The sequence below is a fragment of the Sminthopsis crassicaudata genome, chromosome 1 (assembly GCF_048593235.1).
Source record: "Sminthopsis crassicaudata isolate SCR6 chromosome 1, ASM4859323v1, whole genome shotgun sequence".
Lineage (NCBI taxonomy): Eukaryota > Metazoa > Chordata > Mammalia > Dasyuromorphia > Dasyuridae > Sminthopsis > Sminthopsis crassicaudata.
In genome coordinates this window covers 373,611,641-373,633,830 of record NC_133617.1, presented here as the reverse complement: position 1 = coordinate 373,633,830, position 22,190 = coordinate 373,611,641, and the positions used below count along the sequence as shown (strand labels likewise).

At 34.4% G+C, this 22,190-nt stretch overlaps 1 protein-coding gene across 3 annotated transcripts in view; it reads right to left on the bottom strand.

Moving 5' to 3' along the window:
- Positions 1 to 2,539: 2,539 nt before the first annotated feature.
- Positions 2,540 to 22,190, bottom strand: part of LOC141549651 (tetraspanin-36-like) — a 70,864-nt gene continuing 51,213 nt past the window's right edge. For all 3 annotated transcript variants that reach the window (XM_074279365.1, XM_074279366.1, XM_074279367.1), the window contains 6 exons: positions 19,179 to 19,370; positions 14,952 to 15,026; positions 10,693 to 10,788; positions 9,150 to 9,302; positions 5,014 to 5,097; positions 2,540 to 4,525 (listed from right to left, as the gene is read on the bottom strand). In XM_074279365.1, coding sequence (XP_074135466.1) covers positions 4,439 to 4,525; positions 5,014 to 5,097; positions 9,150 to 9,302; positions 10,693 to 10,788; positions 14,952 to 15,026; positions 19,179 to 19,370 — 687 coding nt within the window. In that variant the 3' untranslated portion in view covers positions 2,540 to 4,438. The remainder of the gene's footprint in view (positions 4,526 to 5,013; positions 5,098 to 9,149; positions 9,303 to 10,692; positions 10,789 to 14,951; positions 15,027 to 19,178; positions 19,371 to 22,190) is intronic.

Sequence of the window (22,190 nt, the reverse complement as noted above, 5' to 3'; positions counted from 1 at the left end):
GCTTAAGAAGGCCAAGGCCTTCCACTGCCTCCAGGGCCACCTCTAGTTGAACCAATCTGTATCTTGCCATTGGACCCAAATGGAAGGGGAAAGTGAGGCAGGTAACCTTGCTGAGCCCTCCCCCACTTAAATCCAAATCACCTGTATGTCACCTCCAGATGCATTGCTTCTCTTTGAGAAGGACAACCACCCACTACCTCTATGGGGGAATGTAAAGGGCTGAATACCCAGGCTCCCCTAACTCTGCTGAATTATCAAAAACAGTTTCAGTGTTACATAAGAAGGATGCCAATTTTAGCTAATTAACATGTTGAATAGTCACTTCCAGTTCTAAGCGGAAATTTGGATAATTTTCTCAACCTTTTGTCTTGCTGAATTTCATAGTAACAATTAGAATACGAAACTTCAAAAATTAGGAAAATAGGTTGAGTTAATGGGTTAAGATCTAGGGAAGTTATCCATCTTCCAAGAAGTCCACCTATGTTTGCAACAGTGAAATAATGGGGAAGATCCTTACCTTTTGACATTCAGGCAGATTCAAGTGAGTGGATCATTAAACTTGTCCCTGGTTCTACTTCTATACTCAGCTGAGTAGCACTGGATTTAGAAGGTTTCAAGTACAAAGGATTTCGTAAGAGAGTTGGAAAGGGGAAGGATTATAGCCAAAGGTCTGTCACAAAAAAGACTTCCCCAAAAAATTCAGATTTAAGGAGAGGACCACCACATTCCTACGTATATACTTTTCTGGACATTCCACAGTTGAATTTACTTCCCTCAAAAGTAAATGAAGGATTAGGTATTTAAAGGATATTATTTAACAGAACATATAATATTGCCTTCTACATAGTTGTGAATGAACTTTAAGGAGAGGGAATATATCTAGATTATAGGAAGGAAAGTCATTTTAACGCAGGTATAGGAATAGCATGTTAATCAGTTAGGTTTAAAAGGCTGGAAAAGTAAATGTTTAATAATATTCATATATGGTTTGTTATAGGAGATAAATGACACAGGAGGTAAGGGGGAGGGACTATTAAAATCATTATACTATTAGAAATAACTAATGTAGAATGGGAAAACATTCATTTCTGTCAGTGAATGGAATTGGAGTCTTGAGTTCAGACTTTCCGTCTCACTTTTCAGGAGGCTCTCAGGAAAAAAAGAAAAACAAAAACAAAAACAAAAACAACTGGAAAATACTCCATGAATGCAAGCAAAGAGAAATGTACTATATATACAAAATAATAGCAATGTTCTGGGATGACCAGCTGTGAATGACTTTGCTATTCTCAGTAGTATCCATGACTACTCTGAAAAACTTGTGATGAAAAATCCTATCCATACCCAGAGAGGAACTGGTTGGGTCTAAATGCAGATTGAAACATTTTCTCTTTCTATCTCTCTCTTGTATTATTATTATAGCTTTTTATTTACAAGATATATGCATGGGTAATTTTCAGCATTGACAACTGTAAAACCTTCTGTTCTAACTTTTCCCCTCCTTCCCCCCACTCCCTCCCCCAGATGGCAGGTAGACCAATACATATTAAATATGTTAAAGTATATGTTAAATACTATACACACACACACACACACACACACACACACACACACACACACACACACACACACACTGATTTTCAGAAAATCGGTAAATAAGGTAAAATGAACCTGAGAAGGAAATCAAAAATGCAAGCAAACAAAAACAGAGAGATTGGAAATGCTATGTTGTGGTTCACACTCATTTCCCAGAGTTCTTTCACTGGGTGTAGCTGGTTATCTTCATTATTGAACAAATGGAACTGATTTGGTTCATTCTCATTATTGAAGAAAGCCATGTCCATCAGAATTGATCATCATATAGTATTGTTATTGAAGTATATAATGATCTCCTGGTCCTCCTCATTTCACTCAGCATCTCTCCAGGCCTTTCTGAAATTATCCTGCTGATCATTTCTCTTATAGAACAATAATAGAATATGTACTTGTTAAAGAAGCTTTTGCTTTTTAAAAAATCCCCAACACATTAATCCTCAGGTGTAGTTATTAGGACCCCAATTAAATGACTAGTGTTCCATAAATAAGCACTTAATATCAATTGATATCACATATCTAATGATTATAATTTTGTGTTCTATAAAATGAGAAATTGCATATGTACTGTCAAAAATTATAATGATAAAATTAATTTTAAAAATAAAATAAAATGAGAAATTATGAAGCTAAATAAAAGCAAAATTTATATTTAGTTAATGGATTGAGAGTTGAAAAGGATTTTAGAGACCATCTAGTCCAACCCCCTCAATTATAGAAGTAAGAAGATTGATTTAGCCAGGGTTCACATGGAATTGGATATGAATCCAGGTCCTCCTACTCCAAAACTCTTTCCACTGCACCATGCTACAGATATTAGAACCCCAATTAATGTTCATTATTATGCTTGTATTCATGTGTCCTAGTGACATATAAGTTTGACACATATTTTAACTCTTTTTTTTAATGTATCCATGAGAATAAGGAAACAGTAATTGAAAATATATTTAGATGTTATATATTTTATTAGTTTGTTAAAATTACTCTCCAAGGTCATTTTTCAAGAATTAGTAAAGATAGTGCTCAGTACATGAAAGTTTACATAAAAAAAATTAATTACCTAGTGACATACCAGAGATATCAGAATAAGAATAATTGCACAATTAGCCAGGAGAAACATGAGAAATTATGTGCAAAGCAACTTATTCCTTTAATAGAACATTGTTTAGAAAGCCTCTACATATATTTTATTTAAGACAATTGCTGGGTTTTTTGTTATCTAAAGTATCAGCTTCATATAAAATAATTCTAACTCTCTAATACTTCAAAAGTAAATGAATAATTTAAAACCTGAACTCTGAAAGCCACAGAGGTCTTTTTATAACTGTCTAAAATCTAAAAGGTATCCATATCTTTAAAAAAAAAAAAAGTTTAAGCTACTAATCTTAAGATAAAATCTTCTCATATAAAAGAAGTCTATTTCCTTAGGAGAAAAGTGTATTAAAGTCTGTTTTTCAGGTAGTCATAAGTCCTTAAGAAACATTTTATTGTAATCTGATAAACATTGTAATTGATTTATCTATGTATATGAGTCTAAATAAATCTTCATATTTCAAAATCCAAAATGAGATGAAAGATACAGGACAATTGTGAACATAAACATGGCTAAAATTTGGCCAAGCAGAATGGTACTAGCTGGGGAGATTAAGATTGGTGGACCTCTCAGGGTGAATCAGGTGTCCACATTAAGTCTGGTACCAATGTGGAAAGCCCCTCAGGACAGAGGGCCACTTTTTTTTTTTAAATCCAAATAAAGGTGAACTAGTTCAGGATAGAAAAAAGAAACTAGGATTAACCTTTCATGGTAATCATATTAGAATTGTTTAAACATCTGGACAATGGGAGAGGAAGAAGAAAAAAGGAAAGCTAGAAAAAAAGGGGAAAGAAAAGTCTATAATTTGTTAACAAAAGAATTGATAGTTAACCAGAATGACCTAATCAGCCTATCATCCTTAGCAAGAAAAACTTTAGAATGTTTTAAACTCAATTCACATTTCCTTTCTTTGCTGCTTGAAAAGTACGGTTACAGGAATGTTACATTTAAAATAAAAGAACTCATCTAACAAGACAACTTTTACATAATGTGAAAAAAAAGTTTCGGCTATTCTCTTTCCTAAAAAACTTATTCTCTAAAGTGAATGTTGTTCAAGAGGATTCTCAAATACCAATAAGTTAGATTTAGAATGACTCTGAAATCTCTTTGAACTCTTTTTGATTTGTAATTCTGTGACATATAATTTTGTGACAGTAAAATTGGGTATGTCTTTCACACTGAGAGCATCAGTGATAATCTTTTGTCAAAACAATACAACTGAATCAAATAAAATCAATAGGTTAGCATTTTAACAATTTTGTTATAACTTAATTTAGTGTTCTAAACAACCCAATTAGGTGTATGATGTGCCAATTTGAGCCCCAGGTACAGTTGAAATATTTCATAATTTTAAAAGCTAAGTCCCAATAGTCATAAAGTTGTCATAATCATATAGAATTTCACCATCAAGACCCAAATCCCCAGTATTACATCTGTCGCTCATTTATAGCACTATTCCTGTGGAACTATAACTGTCCCCCATTAATGTATTTTTTCAGATCATATTAATTCTAGGGGACTTAAATGTAAATCCAATTAATCAAGTCTTATTTTTTCATGTACATTGCTGATTGTGTGTCAGAGTGGGAAGAGAGAATAGAGTGGTAAGGAATGACAAATTCCAGAGCTTATCATCTTCAGTCCATATGAATAAAAATATTTATCCATAGGGTTTTAATATTCTTTGGGGTCAGTCTGTAAAAGCCACTTGTGTTTGAATGATTCAGTGAAGTTTCATTTTCTCATGTCTTTTCAAGCAAACACTCCAGAGTTCAAAGGTTGGTAGCCATTCTCTTCTTTCTTGCATGCAATCACTAAGATGCTCAGCATTCCAAAAAACTGAAAAAGAAAAGGATTTCTCAGGGACTCATTTACATTTTTAAAGTAAATACACCAAGAAAGAACTGCAGGACTCAGCAAGCACTCCTTTGTGCTTCATTTTTTGGAGTTCTTTGCCTATCTCTTCTGATATATTCTCACTGTTGTTAAATGCTACTATGATATTTTATACAATATTTATTTTAAAAGATTTATCCTGATTCTTAATCCAGGAACTTATTCTTTATCTTAAAAATTAAAGTATAGATAGTCTAATGGACTTTGGCGGAGAAGATGAGCCTTGGAAGGTGGTACCTTGTGATGCCAAGGCAATGGGAAGGAAACAAGAAATACATAATAGCATGGAACTGTAGTTTCTGGGCCACTATGGGATGGAGGCATTCCTTAAATGCCAACATTTTGGGCAATATTCTAGTCATAACATCTTAGTTACAACTCTGAATAAGGTACTTTTAGAGAAAATTCATCTAGAAAATTCAGGCAAATACCTTTACAACAGCAAATCCTAGGATGACAATCATGATGTAATTGATAAGTTCCTTTATGCGTAATTCCATTACCCCAGCACAACCCTGGTGAGAAGAAAAAAATGAAATACCTAGAAAGACTTAAGACACCCCCCCACCCAAGGCATTTTCCCCAAACCTTTATGTTGCCCTGTGGATCTCTTCCCTATGTGGTAAAATCGAAGTCCCTATATTATATTAAAGCATAGCATACCTCTGTTTATCTGGAATAAACATAACAAGATATAACCTGAGGCACCCCCCCCCCTAAAAAAAAAAAAAAAAGGCCATTAGTACAGGACTCCTTAATCTGATATACAAAGAATTCCTGATCCAGATATGAGCACTGAAAGTGAAGTATTCAATGAAGGAGATAATGTGTATTGTTATAAAGGCAAGAGAATTGAACCCAGACCAACTTTTTTCTTGCCAATTGCTAGAGATTCTATTAGATACAGATTCAATCAATGAAGCAATAATGTACTGGCAACCAATTAGATAAGTGTGGACACTCTAGTCTATAATGATCCTCTTGGTTAGCTCATACCACAATCTATTAGTTCTGGTCTAGAGGATCAGTCATTAACAAGAAAACTAAGTCTATTTGACCAAAATCTAGGTCAAGTTATATTGTTACTAGTAACTATGAAGACATAGTTACACCTTTTTTTTTTTAGGCAACAAGAACTGCTCCTGTGAAACGTGTCTTGAATGTAATTACCTATGTTTACTACTATACATATGTATCATTATATCTTTGAGTATGCTTGTTTCTTATTTTGCTATTGTGCTTATTTTACTAGATTGTTTAATTTGCTATAATAGTGTCTGTTTTTAGTTTTATGTATATGCTAATGGGTAAAGCTGTGTTTTCTCTCTTTCTTTCTCTCACACAGGTGTTCTTTTTGTAAATAGCTAACTTTGTTTTGTTAGTTACCCATGCTTGTTGCTATTGATTGATTGTTGTGTATTATGGCTATGCAAATATTTAAAAGAAAAAAATAGATTTTCCACAAAGACTATGAAAATTAAACAGGAAATGAAAGATGAAATATAAGTTCTGGAGAAAATAATTGGAAGGATAATAAATAGCTTAAAAGAGAAATGGTAAATACTACAGAAGACATGGAATCCCCTAAAACCTAGAATAGATCAAAGAGGAAACAATGACTTTATACAATAAGGAATATTAGAACAAGATCAAGTTTTAAAAGAAAAGATGAGTTTTCTGTATCAAAAACAACTTCCTTGAAAATTTCATGAGAGACAAATTTAAGACTCCCTGAAATGATAAATTTCTTTCTAAAAGCTTCATAATACATTTCAATAAATAATGAAAACTGCCAAAAATGTATTAGAACAGTAGTTTTTAAACTTTTTTTTTTTCTGTTGCAGAACTGGCAATTTCATGAAGCCTAAGGACCCCTTCTCAGAATGTTTTGTTTTTTTTAATGCATAAAATAAAATACTAGGATTACAAAAGAAACCAATTTTATTGAAATGCAATTATTGAAATAGTAAAAACAAGTTCATGCACTATGAATATGAACGTCTGTACTAAATCCAGAGGACAAAGTAAATCTGATCACCTCCTGAAGGAAACTTCAAAGGGAAAATCTCCCAAGAATGCTGGGAAATCCAGAGACTTCCATGTTAAAGGGGGGCGGGGGGGAACACAATTATCCCTTCCAAGATGCATTAGCTGCTATCTTTCACATGTTGTCCTGTGGCTTCTGCAAAACTCCCAAAACATTCCCATTAATTTCTTATGCCAACCTGCAATATATGAAATCTGCAATGGGGAAAAGTCAAGATATAGAAAGGAAAACTGTCCTACAAACCACCCAAAAAGAAACAGTTCAAGTACCAAGGAATAACAGTTAGAATGATCACCAAACATAAGAAAAGATATAGACTATTGAATTCCAAATGACTAAAGGTAACAGATTTACAAACAAGAATAATTTACCCTGAAAAGCTTAAATATGATTGATCCTAAAGGGAGAAAATGAACCTTTTGTGGAATAAAAAACTTCAAAGCATTTCTGATGAAACAATCAAAACTTAGTAGGAACTTTAAAATACAAATATGAATCCAGAAAAACATAGGAAGGTAAATTTATTTGTGCAATTGGAAGGAATTGTTTAAGATGCTTTTAATGCCTTTTAATAAGAGAACAACAAACACATATTACTCAGAACTTTAGACGATGACAATTTTTTTAAATTACATAAAGATGCGTTGGTTGTTATAAGGGTTTTTAGAAGAAAAGAGAAGGGAGGATGATAAAGCTACATTACAATTAAATGTAATTAATAAATTACAATAAATTATAAATTAATAAATTAATGTAAAAGAGAAGAAGGGAGTAGAACTCATTTCTCAAAAGTAAATAAACATAGAAGTAGGAGTTCAGAGAAGAGTGGACAGTAGATGAGCATCACCTTTTCTGAAACATTCAAGGCTTGCACACACTCATATCCACACAGCTGGTATAGAAATACATCAAACTCAAAAGGAATTGACTGGAAGTGCCTTTAATGGTCTTATAGATAACTATTTTAGAGAAATATTAACTGTACCATAAAGAAATGACAAAAGACATGATATTTCACAGAATTCTGGATAGTAAAAACTGATGCAGGATGAAGTGATCAGAGCCCAGGGCACAGTTTATACAAGCACAGAAACATTATAAAGAAAAACAAATTTGAAAGCCTTCAAAACTTTGATCAAAATAATAAAGAGCCACAAAACTTTTTTTAAAAACTTTTTTTTCCATTGTAGAACTGTCTGGCAGTTTCATGAAGCCTAAAGAATCCCTTCTCAGAATGTTTTTTTAAATGCATTACCCACCTGTTAAAAAGGTGATTGATTTAAAGTGCAGGAAAAAAATATATATAAACATACACACACATATTTGCCATGGTCACTGGGTGGGTTAATTTTACTTGACTGTTTGTTACAAGCCTCTTTTTTCCCCCTCAGCTTTTAATGGGGAAAAGAAGAAATTAAAGGGGGAAGAAAGCCTAGCAACAGAGATGACCAAAAAAGGAGGCTATAATAACTCTTTTTAAATGTACAGATGAAAACAATAGAAAGCTCAGAAATAAAGCTAAGTAGGATAGTTTGAAAGGTACCACATGAAATGTAGCACTGTATATATACTTGATAAAAAAGCAAGCATATGAAATAGATATTCCTGATTTCATATAAAATACTCTTTTGTGTTCTGCTATATGTATATATTAAAATGCTCCTTTTTGGGGGTATTTTAAGTTTGTAAAAAATATTTTAAAATAAAGAAACATCTCCAAACATATCATCTCTTAGGAAGTTATTGAACTAGCTTGGAAGCAATCATATTCACTCTTTTAGTTAATTGTATTGTAGTGTAAGTGTCTAACATAATATAATAACATATGACAGGAGGAGTCCTATTTCTTGCCATTTCTTCTAGGAATATTTCTCTCTTTAAAAAATCTCATACAATTTATGACCCTTCTATTAATCATTCTATAGAGTTTCAGAGGGTCATTATCTATGAGGAAATATTAACACTAGAGAAAAATTACAAATTGTATGAAATAGTTTGGGGGTGGGTAGGGGATAAACTATGTATAATTTTTTCTAACTCCATATAGTTTTCATTTGGATTAAGGAATACATATCAAATCTACAACCATCAATCCTTTAAGGGGGCATTGTTTCCTTATTGATCATTTGCCCACATGCAAAAACGGTCAAGTTGGACTTTAACATATAAAATCAGGCTCACAAAGAAGCAGCAAGGCATAAAGGAAGGAGAGATGGCCTCAGAGTTAGGAAGACCTGATTGTCAGTCAGATCTCTGAAACCTACTGACCCATGGCCAAGCATAAGTCACTTAATCTCTCCATGCCTTGTCAACTCTCCAGGATAATAGATTCCCAAACTGTTGCCAATATGCACTGACAAAGAGTTTCTTCAAAGGAAAATTTCCTATATAATCAGTGAAATAACTGGTCTGGTACAGTCTACCCTCTCCCATTCCACTCCCCAAATCAGATGTATCATTTCTCCAGGCAAAATATCTAGAAGAATAGAAATGTTTTTTTGGATTCAAGGTGAGCCTTACCTCTGTGTTCAGTTCTTGAGGCTCACTGAGGAGTCCACTGCAATTCTTAAATTCTTGTTTGCAGCAACTCTGAGGGACACTGTTATTTCCTGTGCGGTTGAACCACTCTCTATTAATCCAGTCAGTGTAGTTTTTAACACCACAGCATTGAAACTGAAATAGAATGAGAAGCAGTTGATTTTTCCTTAGAAATGTGCCTTCAAATAATTTTTAAAAGCAAACATTACCATTTCCTACATGTAAAATCATTAATAAATTACTTTTTTGGGAGGAGGGGAGAAAGGATCTGGATTTATAGGAAATTTCCTCTATCAATTCAGGTTAGCAAGTGTTTTGCCACTTAATAATCTTAAGAGGGTTGCCTGGGGCATTGAAATGTTAAAGTTTACCAGGATTGCAGATCCAATGTGTCTAAGTGGGATTCTAGGTTTTCCTGATTTTAAGGCCCATTTATCTACTATACAAAGCTTCCTTTTTAGTAAAAATGATAATATTTGTATATATATATATATATATATATATATATAGGTATGTTACAAACACAAAAAAAGTAAATTATCTGGTATCTTCAAATGATCCTAAAGTCAAATTAATATGAACAATTCTAGCTATTTATGGTTTTTTTATTATAAAGATGTCAGATTTAACTTTAAACAAAGCATTTTGAGTGCCCCCAGATAATGCCCTGGGACTCTATTAATTCTCTGGCTGACTTAAAATTTATCTGATGGTGTGTGTTTGTTGTTATATTTCAAATTGAGATCAATATACAAAGAAAGAACAAACCACATTATTCAGAAATCAGAAGACATCAGCGGCAAAAGTCTTGGGGACAAGATTGAAATGGTGTTTTATATATTCTGGGTAGTACCAATTTGAACTTGGAATCTTTTGCAATGCATAGGCTATTGGAAATTAATCTCTTAGAGGAAGAGTAGGAACTAAAGGTAGGAGCTGTATTCTTTGTATCTTATAGTAGTGGGATGTGGAAATGATCAATAAATAACTATTGATTGAAAAAAATCCAACTACTGCTGAGGTCTAGAGGTGTCTCTGGGTTTTAGAACATTAGGCAAGCAAAGAGCATGCTCTGATATAACCAAAATGAAAGGATATGGGCTCAGGACTAGTCTAGTTAGGTGAGAAGAGACTGGAATCGCCAGAAGACTGACCTAGAAATGATGAGTATTTCCAGATATAGCAACCCAGAAGTCTGTCTACTAGTGTATAGAGGGCCTGAAATTTGCACCAGCAGAGTGATGAAACCAGAGATCCTTGAAAAACATTCTTAAAAAAAGATCAGTCAGTTTTTTATTCATTTGCAAAGTAAAAAGAAATGAAAAATTTCAAAAACTTTATATTAGTATAATTTTCTTAATCTTTTGGTAAGGTCAAAATGCTAATAGTTTTCTTAGTGTGGTTTTTAACTATTAATAGTTTTTAATAGCTGAAAACTACACTAAGATTTTTAGGACATTCCATATACCTTATAAGACATTATTAGGTAGTTATTGTTATTAATAATTACTTAACAGATACATACCTGAGATTGCCAGAAATCCACCATTTCTGTCTCTGGGTTTTCCTTACCATATGACTGAAAAAGTTCATCCATAGTCTCTTGTACCTCTGCCACTACCTGAAATTTAAAATATGTGTAGATATGTATATATACGTATGTGTGCTTATCTATGTGCATATAGATAAGCACATATATACCTATATGAACAGATAGAAATATCTGTATTCTCTTATTACAAAATAGCTCTTGTTTAATTATGTAAATTATTATAAAGTAGCCTCTCAAGATCCAAATAAGGAAAAGTTAAGTAATACCTCTGATAAAATTAAGGGGTCATTGTCAATATTTTAAAAATTCTCCCAACTCTAATAGAACTAACTATATACTTATACCTTCATCAATTAGCATTTATCCTAATATGGTACCTCATAAAGCATTTCATAGATTCTCAGGACTTAAGAAGTGGAAAAAATCTGGGATGCCCATCAATGAGAAAATGGCTACAAAGTGTGGCATTTGAATAAATCAATAAACATTTACTAAGCACCTACTATGTGTTAGGCAGTGAGAGAAAATGCCAGAGATGAGAGTATCTTGTTCTTGTTAGGAAGTTAGATTAAAGGGTATGTATTGAGGAGCAAGGTATGAGAAGATTTAGAAATGGGAGGAGGACAGGTTATAAAGAACATTTGAGGCAATATGCCAATGGAATTTACTGAGTTGGGGGTTAAGGAGTGAGACGTAATCAGACCTGCATTTTAGGAAAATTACTTTAGTAGCTGAATGGAGGATGGACCAGAAAAGATAGACACTAGAGGCAGGTAGACCCACCAGAAGTCTGACTGAAGAAGATAGACCCACTATTGCAATATTACTGTGTAAAGTAACAAGAGTCTACATTACGGTGATGGCAATGTCACAAGAGAGGAGAAACCCTGTATTCTAGAGATCTTGCTAAAGTGAAATCAACAGGTCTTGGCAACAACTTGCATATTTTTTTGGGGGGGAGGGGGAAGATAAGAGATAATGAGGAGTCCAGCATTTTTAGAAAATGAGTAATGAAATCCAGAGTGACTTCTATGTTTTAAACCTAAACAATTAGGAAAAAGATATTGCCCTCTCTAGTAATAGGGAAGTGGGGGGGGGGGGGAGGAGAGGGACAGAATTTGAGGAAAGAAATAATGAGTTCAGTTTTGGACATGTTGAGTTTAAGTTTTCTACTGGATATCCCAGATGGAGATGTCTAAAAGGCAATTGGAGATTTGAGACTGTAGGTCAATTAAGAGTATTTTGGCCTGGAGAGGTAGATTTGAGAGTTATCTTCAAAAATAGTAATTAAATCTATGAGATCACCAAATGGACCCAAGACAGAATTCTGAGGAATACTTACATTATTAGAGTGTATGATCTAGAAGTGAAGGAGATACAGGGAAATATAGTAGTGATCCTCCCCTGATCTTAAGAGTTCTATTGTTCTAACAATCTGTCTGCCAATGATTCTAAAGTCATCCAGTCTCAGGATAGACCTACAAAAATAATCTGCTGGTCAGTGAAAACCAAGTTCCTGAGACAATAGTGAATAGACCACTTTTCAGCACTATCTCTGGGTCATAAAATTAACATTTCAGTGACATGAAGAACTGGATCGCTCTGTCTTTTCCTATAAATTTTTCTTCTTGCTCCTGGTTCTTTGCCAAATCCTTTTGGAACTTATCCTGCTTCAATTGGCATTTCAATTACAACAAACTTTGTCCCTTGACTTGGGAGATGGATTCAAGCCTGACAATTCTTTTGAGATACTTTGAAGCATGAATATGTTGACTCCAACATCTTGGGGTCTCCTTCTGAACCTCAACAAAAGAGAATCCAGCAAAGGAGACAGAGAAGAAGCAATCAGATAGGCAGGAAGAAAATCAGGAGAGAGTATTGTCCCCAAAACACAGAGAGAAGAGAGAGTCAAGAAGAAAGAACAATATCAAAGTCTGAAGAGAGATCAAGGAGAATGCAGTTTGAGAACAGGACATTGGGTTTGGAAGGAATATCATAGAATATATATAGTACCAAAAAAAATATTAACATGAAGAATTCAAAGAAGCATGGGAAGATATATTTGCAATTGTGATTGCAAAGTAAAATAAGCAAAACTAGGGGGAAATATATAATGATTACAACAATCTAAGTGGATAGAACAATGACAATGATCCCCAAGAAACTTGGCTCGGGAGAAGAGCTGACAAGATTGTACCCCACTTGCTTTTTTGAAAAGACAGGGGCTTGTAACTGTAGAATACTGCTGTCTGTCAGATTCTGTTGACATGTATTGATTTTTTTTTTTTTTTTTTTTTTTTTTTTTTTTTTGCTGCTGTTGCTCAGTAGTAGTATACATAGAGGTTAAAGTGACCCTGTAGGTCACTTTATCCATGAGGTTTTCTAGGTAAACATACTGGTTTGTTATTTCCTTTTTCAAGGAGTAAAGACAAATGTACCAAAAAAAAATTTTTTTTTTTAATTTTGTTTTCCCTGAGGCTGGGGTTAAGTGACTTGCCCAGGGTCCCACAGCTAGGAAGTGTTAAGTGTCTGAGATCAGATTTGAACTCGGGTCCTCCTGAATTCAAGGCTGGTGCTCTATCCACTGCGCCACCTAGCTGCCCCAAAGACAAATAAGTTAAAGGACTTTGCCAGGGTCACACAGTATATGTTAAAGGCCAGATGTGAACTCAAGCTTTCCTGATTCTAGGCCCAGTGTTCTTTCTACTGAGTCACCTAACTGGTTGATTTTACTAAAAACCCTTTCTCCATCCTTTTAAAAAATCTGAATTACAAATGATGACTGACTCAAGATAAGGGAAGGGAGAAAGGGAAAAATGTACTCAGAAATGAAGATGATATAAAAATGATCTATAAAAATAGTTAAATAGGTAAAAGAGGTGTAGTAGCTAATGATTCTGACATTCAGAGATAGCAGCACTAAACATGCCCTCAAATCAATGGAAATAAGAGGAAGGGGACAAGAACATTGAAATCTTGAGAAGGAGACACAAAGACTCTAGGACATTGTGAGATCATGAGTAGAAAGCCATTGCCTATGGGGAAAGAAATAGAGTAAGACATGTCTAGTGTGCTACTATCAGGAGGAGGAAGCATGTCATCTGGTAACTTTCTAGTTTAATTAATTAATCTTGGCAATTAGTCTTAATGATGCTAAAGGAGCTATCAGAATATAAATGTGACAAACTTTCCAATAACATATTCTTTAAAAACCATCATTTAAAATGTTTCTATTCTTTGGCACAAAACCCCATTTGCCCTACTCTAGGTCTGGCTGCATAACCCACAGCTAAGAGGACCCATAACCTATATCTTGATCTTTTCTCAGGCCGTTCTCCTCATCCCAAACTCCCCCCACTTGCCTCCAAGTAGGTGATATATCAAAAAGAGGAATAGTTTCTTTCTGAATTTCACAACTAAAAAACCTAATGAGACTTACAAAAAGAGGTATATACCAGGATACATCCAAATGAAAATGTAGGCATGTAAAGTTTTTTTGAGGCTAAAATTTAGAGCTAGCTGGCCAGAGAAAAAAAGACAATGAAACGTTGAGAAATTATAGATTACTAAAGATACCAGTAATCAAATACAAGGGGTCAGCTACATGCTTTCTGACAAGAAACACTGATTTAGTTTTTGTCTTGATATGACCAGAGCCAGCAAAGCAATTAATAGTAGTAAGTAGTAGTAGTAGTAGTAGTAGTAGTAGTAGTAGTAGTAGTAGTAGTAGTAGTAGTAGTAGTTAGATATATGCTTATCCAATTAAATTTTTTTTAAAAAATAGATGCCCTTGAAAGATTCACATTTAATGACTCAGAGGAAAACTCTGGACTTGTGAGAATACAACTGCCTACCTTTTCTCAGTTATTTGGTATTTTTGTTAAGTTTTCATTAATATCTCTTTCACTAGCCAGTCATTTAGAAGCAACCTCTCCATGTGCCTTGAAATGGGGCTAAGAACACTTACTAGATATTAAATGAGCACATAGAAGTATATTGCTGTTTAGTCGTTTTTTGGTATCCAATTCTTCATGACCCCATTTGGGGTTTTCTTGGCAGAGACGACTGGAGAAGTCTGCCATTTCCTTCTCCAACTCATTTTATAGAAGAGGAAACTAAGGCAAATAGGCTTAAGTGACTTGCCTAATGTTCCAATTAAATGTCTGAGGCTGAATTTGAAATCAGATCCTTCTGAATATCTAGTCACTTAATCATATTAGCATTCTACTTACCCTCTCCCGATAAATGAATCCCAAAATAAAAGCTGCTGCTTCAGTGATAAACATCAGCAAAAGAATGGCCAGGAACTAAGTGAAAAAAGAGATCACTTTATAGTATTTTGAAATGTGAAAAAACTAATAGTATCATTCACAAATATTTAAATTTAAATATTATTTTTGTCTTTCCAAATTGAGTATTATTGTTAGATCACACTCTTTCTATTGCCCATAAAGCATCTAGGGAAGGATGACAATGTCAGAAGAGTCCTCATATTATCTAAAGATACATGGAAAAGATAATTCTCAGCCCAATTACTTCAAGCTGAACCTGGATACAACAGAGATTGTTGATCCAAGAGGAAAAATCCAAAAAGAAGAAGGCAGAGGAGATCTCTAAAGTAGCAGCCAAAAACAGACCACTTTGTATAAGGACTCTTTTACCAGTGATGGGGCAGTCAGTGATTGCCCTAGGGATAAGTGGACAGTGTGGATGCTGTTTGAATTCTGTTTAATTTTCTCTAAGCTGTTTCTTTAGGTGCACTGTTAATGGAAACACCAGGACCAGTTGATATTTGTTTGTGGTTTGGGGGTATGGAGGGTGGTGGGAGGATTATTTGTGTTGGGGGAATATGGAGGGGATAGGGAGTTGAGTTGGGGGTTATTTTCTAATTTTTTTTGGTACATTTGGACAATCTGACTTGCCAAATTGGGAAGTGGAAAAAATGCTGCCTTAATATTCTTTGACATTTACAATCTGTTTTAAGATGATCTAGAACAGCAACTGACTCCTGTGGGGAAACCACAGCCCAAGCAGCCCCCATAGGCAGACCAAAGATCAGGGGTATTCACCAGCTTGTCCAGGTTTCAAACCGTAGGATAAATATCGAAGACTAGCTCTGAATGGCCAAATGTCTCATGGCCAGGACTGGAAATAGGTAAACATAAGAGAAGATTTATTTTTGGGGGGACTGTACTAATGTTTATGTAACTATCTCAATGCTAATTGTTTTTAAAATGTGTCATCTTGTCTAAGGTTTCTGATAACTTTAGTAGGAAGATTCCCCTTTTGTTTCATTAAAAATTTATCTTCCTCTTCATTTGCTATAGAATTCTGATGTGGACATCTGGATTCATGGCAATAAATGGGTGAATGAAATTTTGATAAAAATTCCTTTCTTATAAATGTATAGCCTCACCATTTAAAAATCTAAATAAATTTTAAACTTTAAATTTGTGGAACTGCTCCCTACCCCTTTAATTCTCTGTTACAAGCAATGGTTATATAAAAATAAAATAAATCTGTAATGCTATTCATACAAATATATGAAAATCAAAAGAAAAAATATAAATCCTATTCTTTGCTACCTCTCCTGTAAAGTCTTTCCTGAACTTACCTGCATTCCCTTCCCTCGGTGTCATCTCCCTCCACACCTCTCTCTGTCCTTTGAACTTATCATACTAGCTCTATTTATTATAATTATTTGTGAACATATCTCCCCCATCCCACCTCATTAGAGGTGTAAAAGTTTTAAAAGTAGATTCTATCTTGCCTATGTTCATATCCTCAGAGCAGACAGATATTTAATGTTTCTCAAATTGAAAATACATGTTTGTGAGAGAGGATGAGAGGGAAAGGAGGAGAGAATGGGAGGGAGGGAGAAAGCAAAAGAGGAAGGAAGCTAAAGAATACCAAATTATGACTTGTCTGTATGCCTAACAATTGTTTATATCTCGATAGGACCTTTATAAAAATGCAAGAGAATATCTCAGCACTCTTAAGGTCAATGCCTAGAAAAGAACATTTAAGTTGAAATTTATGCAGAATATGAGGTTCATAAGATTCTAAATAGTTGCTGCCAAATATTCATCACTCATAACTCTGTAAAACTTCATTTTAGATTCAAACTATGTTTCAGATGAGGGAGGTTAAAGATGTAGTGCTTGCTTCTTCCCTGTGGTGATAATAGTAACTAATTCTTTTTGAATGTCTTACTTGTCTTGTGCCTAAGGAAACAGTTGAGGATCCAAGAAAGAACCACAACCCTAAAGAATTTTCAGATTGCTTTGTAGTAATCTTAAGAAAGGAGGATGGCAGAAGCTTCATACCAATTCCCTTTTGCTTTTAAAACAGTTTAAAACAAGTTACCATCTCTGAATGAATAAATTAATTCTGAAGATAGAGAAAATAGGAACATAAGAATATCAGATGAAAAAATAAGTATGTTATTATTTTGAAGGCAATCAAGATTAAGTTGCTTGCTCAGAGTCACAGAACTAGGGCTGAATTTGAATGCAAGTCCTGCTACCTCTAGAGTCAATGCTTTATTTACTATACCAGCTAGTTGCCCTAAGGATGTTTTTGTTACAGAGGGCCACAAAAGTCACCATTTTCTCTCCATTAATTTGACTGTTTCACTTCTATTAATTATAATAACACACCTTAGTCCCTCATGTTAGATTACAAAGTGCCATCATTTCTTTCCTTAACTAGGTTGGAATTTGCTTTTGTTAAACTTTAGAACTAATAAGAAGCAGCAAATACAAATTAAGCAAACACTGCCTTTTCTTTTTTCAAAATAATCTTGATAAAGACACAGACTAAATATGCCCTTTTAATGAAGATCTTTGCCAGAAATCATCTATGGATATAAAGGTGACATTGTCAGTGTCCACAGTCTAAAAAATAGTGTCTTTCCTGGGCAGCTGTTAGTAAAAAAAAAAAAAAAAATAGGTAAATTATTATCTGAAAAAAAGCATTTTCTGATTTAAGGATTATGGAATGACAGTTTCTTCTACGGGCTTCCAGATTAGAGGTGAACATGGCTGGTGTTGTACCTTCATTTTGTGCACATTTCTTGGAACCACTCTGTGAGTTTGGAAAACCTCCTGACAATGAAATCTTAAGAACCCAGAATGCTTAGGGAAAGAAATGTGTTCTGAATACAAGGTTAACAGAAAATTAAGCAGATATTTGATTTACTTTAAATTCTTAAGATTTTTTTGTTTTTGTTTCATTTTGTTTTAAAGAAAAAAACCCTTCCGAAAAAGAATGAGTTGAATTTTCTGTCTTAGTTGATTGACTCTGGTATAAGTAGTTGAATTATTTTTTGATGATTGAGAAATCAATTGGTACTTGGCATTTACTGTCATCCAGAAATAATATCACTTATTTATGAAAATGTTTTATTCCATAAATTTAAAAATTAAGTAAATAAAAATGTATAAAAGAAAAATCACTTTATCACAATCTGGGTCTATAGTTTTGTTTTTTTTTTCCCCTGAGGCTGGGGTTAAGTGACTTGCCCAAGGTCACACAGCTAGGAAGTATCTGAGACCAGATTTGAACTCTGGTCCTCCTGAATTCAAGGCTGGTGCTCTATCCACTGCACCACCTAGCTGCCCAGTTTGGGTCTATAGATGCAGAAGATATATGGACTGAATGTATACTAACCCTGTAACAAAAACACTATAATTCTTTAAATAATAATATTATTATTAATAATATATTATATAATATATATATCATCATCCATATAACAATAAAGCTTTATGTTAACGTATGAGGGCTTTTGTGGGGGGAGAGGGTTTGGTCATATGTATCTCTTTCAAAGTACTAAAAATGTTCAACTGTTTTTAAAGGTTTTTTTTTTTAAGGTTTTTAGGTTTTATAAGGTTTTAAAGGTTTTGATAAATTTTGTTGCATTTAATCCAGATTTTATTGTGCTTGCTACTTCTCATTTTTCGTTCTTCCTTTCAGTGCTCTCCCCTATGTTCTCCTTGTTTCATACTTTTAAGAATAATCATCGATCCATCCATATACCCATCCCTGTAATCCCTTTTCTTGAGGCCTGTGCCCTAGCACTTACTTCTGTAATAAAGTATCTAGCAGGATTCTGCTAGAAGAATGCTCTGAAAATATGTATGGGAAGGACAAGAATCAGTGCAATGGGTGCTAGAGCCAGGGCTAGGAAGCTGATTATTACATTTACAATGTGAGCATTTATACTTTGGTCATCAGCAAAGGTTGAAGATTAGGGCTTAATTTATTGTTTTATTGACTGTCTAAGAATTGATCTCTATTACTAAAAGTGATAAAGTGTGAATAATGCAGAATTAAATTTAAAAATGTGTCCTGTATACATTTTCCATCTCTCCCAAGCTAATTGTTAAATATTTAACAGCATGCTCTTAATTCAGCCCTGCAGTTTCTAGAAAGGAAACCACCAAATTAATACTTACAAATCGCAGGCCAATTTGAGATTCTTTAATCGTGACAAAGCAACCAGTCACCCCAAGGAAAAGCATCACACCAGCAACTATTATGATAATGACGGCAGGCAACAAGATCTGTTCATCCCTGAAGAAAGCATCAAAGTCCTCATAGGATGAGATGAAACGTCCTCCCACAAATCCAAGGGTGGCTCCTGCTGCCTGAAATGCATGACAGTTATTTTCCTCATTTAACCAAATGCCATTAAAATAAACCTATTGAGATAAAAAAAAAATCAGAAAAAAAAAAGAAACACAAGACAAAAAAACCCCACCTCTCTCTCTTCAGGGAGACAGGGTAAGGGAAATTATAGATACAGAATATGGCATGTGTTACAGATGCAATCTCTGTCCCATTACAAGGGAAGGTTCAATTGAGAAGCACTTATGTGAAAGAAGTAACTATGATTTACAAACAAAATATTTTGAAATTGATATGGTATACAAACAAAATAGAAAAACCTCCTTCTCCCCCCCTCCTCCCCGTCCAATTTGGATGACAAAATTTCAAATTTCAGCCAAAATTCAAAAATGTGGCCTGAAGTCATACTTTCAGACTTGTGAGATTGCCACTTTGTCCTTTTGATTAGTATTCAAACATCACATTTTCTGGACTGTATATCACATTTTCTGGACTATGTCTCTTCTGGAGGGAGATGATCAAGAATTAAAAAAAAAAAACCACACATCTTTTTAGGCACACAAGATGGTATGGTAGTGATGCCAAGAAATCATTTTGGCCAGAGAATAAAACTTAAAAAAAAATACTGGATCTCCCCTAAGTACACTGGCTACTCTCAGACCCAATCCTATCACTTATTGGCAGGGAAGCTTCAAGCTGCTGCTCAATTTCCAACCAGAGCCAGGTAAGTCCCACCCCTTTCTTGGTCCCACTTCCCAGGGGGTACTGGATTTAGTGTAGCCATCACACCTGACTTAGCCCACTGGACTCACTACCCTAAAGGATCCAGCCTTCTAGTAGCAGGGATTATAAAATGCATATTACCATACCTAGCTAAGAATGCTTAGAGGACCCCCCCAAAAAGTGATCTATCATGAGCTTAAAAACCCTCAGGGAAGTAAATGCTGCTGGATGCCACAAACTGCATTGAGAATCTGCAGCTTAGTGACTCATAGGTGATTATAGTGGAAAGAAGTCTGAACTCCGGACTAAGAACAGAAGGAAAATCCCAAATGGAGTTCATGAAGGGCCAAACATGACTGAAATGACTGAACAATGAAGCACTGTAATTAAAAGAATTGAGAAAGGTTTTTTATAGAAGGTGGGATTTTAATTGGGATTTAAAGAAAGCCAAAGAGGTCTGTCTGTATCAAGTGAGGAAGAAGATCATGAGGGGGGAGGGGAAAGAGGAGGACGGTAACTAGAGAGAGCTGAGACACAGAACAACCAGGAGGCGACCAGAGTTACTGGAGTGAAGGATGCCTATTGGGGAGTAAGATATAAGGAGATGGGAAAGGAAGGAGGATGTTAAGTAACGAAGGGGCTTTCACCACTGGCTTCAGAAGTGTGCTTAGTTAGGTGGGAAGGTAGGAGGTGAAAAAGCAGTGACTGAGCTCACCTGGAGGTAACCAGGTACCATCCCTGAGTACCTAGTCAGATTAATCACAAGGAGAAACAAGAAATTGAGATTTAATCTGTATTAGGGTTCTTTACTAGTCTTCTTTTTTCACAAGAAACTACTGATTATGCTACTAACACTTCAAGTTGCCTACTCACTGACTAGCTCTATTTATCATAATAGTTGGCATTTATATGGAGTTTTAAGATTTGCAAAGGTGCTTTATAAATATTATCTCATGTATCATCTATCCTCACAACAACTCTGTGGAGTAGATGCTATTATTGTTATTATTCCTATTTTACAGATGATGAGAAAACTGAGGCAGACAAAGATTAAATAATTTGCCCAAGGTGACAAAGCAAGTAAAAAGTAATATTTGAGCTCAGATCTCCCTGATTTCAAGTCTAGTGTTCTACTAACTGTACCACCTATCTGCTTCCATTTACTCAGATCTACTGGAGTTCTCATTAATAAATGGAGAACTTCAGTGCTATATATGGAAAACAATGCTTAATATGTTTTAAGAGCTATATATAATGAATGAGGTATGTAGCTCTTTGTTTGAAATTATCTTAACATGTGTCTTAACATGAGGCTATACCTTAACATATACATTAAAAACAACCACCACCTCATACCATGATAACTTATGGAATCAACTATAGAATAATATCATTAAAAGAACAAAATATTGGGCATAATATGAATTGACATACATTGAAGTGAACAAAAACAGGAAAACAATTTATATAAGAATAACACTACAGCATTGTAAAGAAGACTCTGAAAGGCTTTAAAACAGTGATCAACTGTATCTACAGAAAACATAATGAATCATCCATAATCAATCCAGAATCACATTGAAGTTGCCCAAACTCCTTAAGGCACTGAAAGAAATCTATATTTTTGGACATGAGTTTAGATGTTTTACTTGTTTGTTACAAGGCGGGGGGGGGGGGGGGAAGTGTCCTTTCTCAGTTAACTCTGGGGGTGACAAAAGTAGGGAAGAAGTTAACAATGATATCCCTCCAAAGTGGAGCTTTGAAACATTTTTTTTAATGTACAAAAGAGAACAGAAAGTATTTTTTTTAAGCACAGACAGGAAGGAGAGTTCTGAAAATAACTTTTAGAACAAATATATTTTTAAAAAGCAAGTCTGTGAAATGGACATTTTTAGTTTCCTATAGAATCCTCTTTGTAGTTTGCTCTATGTGTGAAAATACTCTTTTGGCATTTAAGTTAAGGATAAAAGATAATTTTAAAAAACCCCAGCTCTAGCATGATAATTGTGGAAATACATAGAATAATAGCACATATTTAACATATATTGGATTACTTACTGTCTCAGGGAGAGAGTGGGAGAAAAAATATGGAATACTAGGTTTTGCTAGGGTAACTG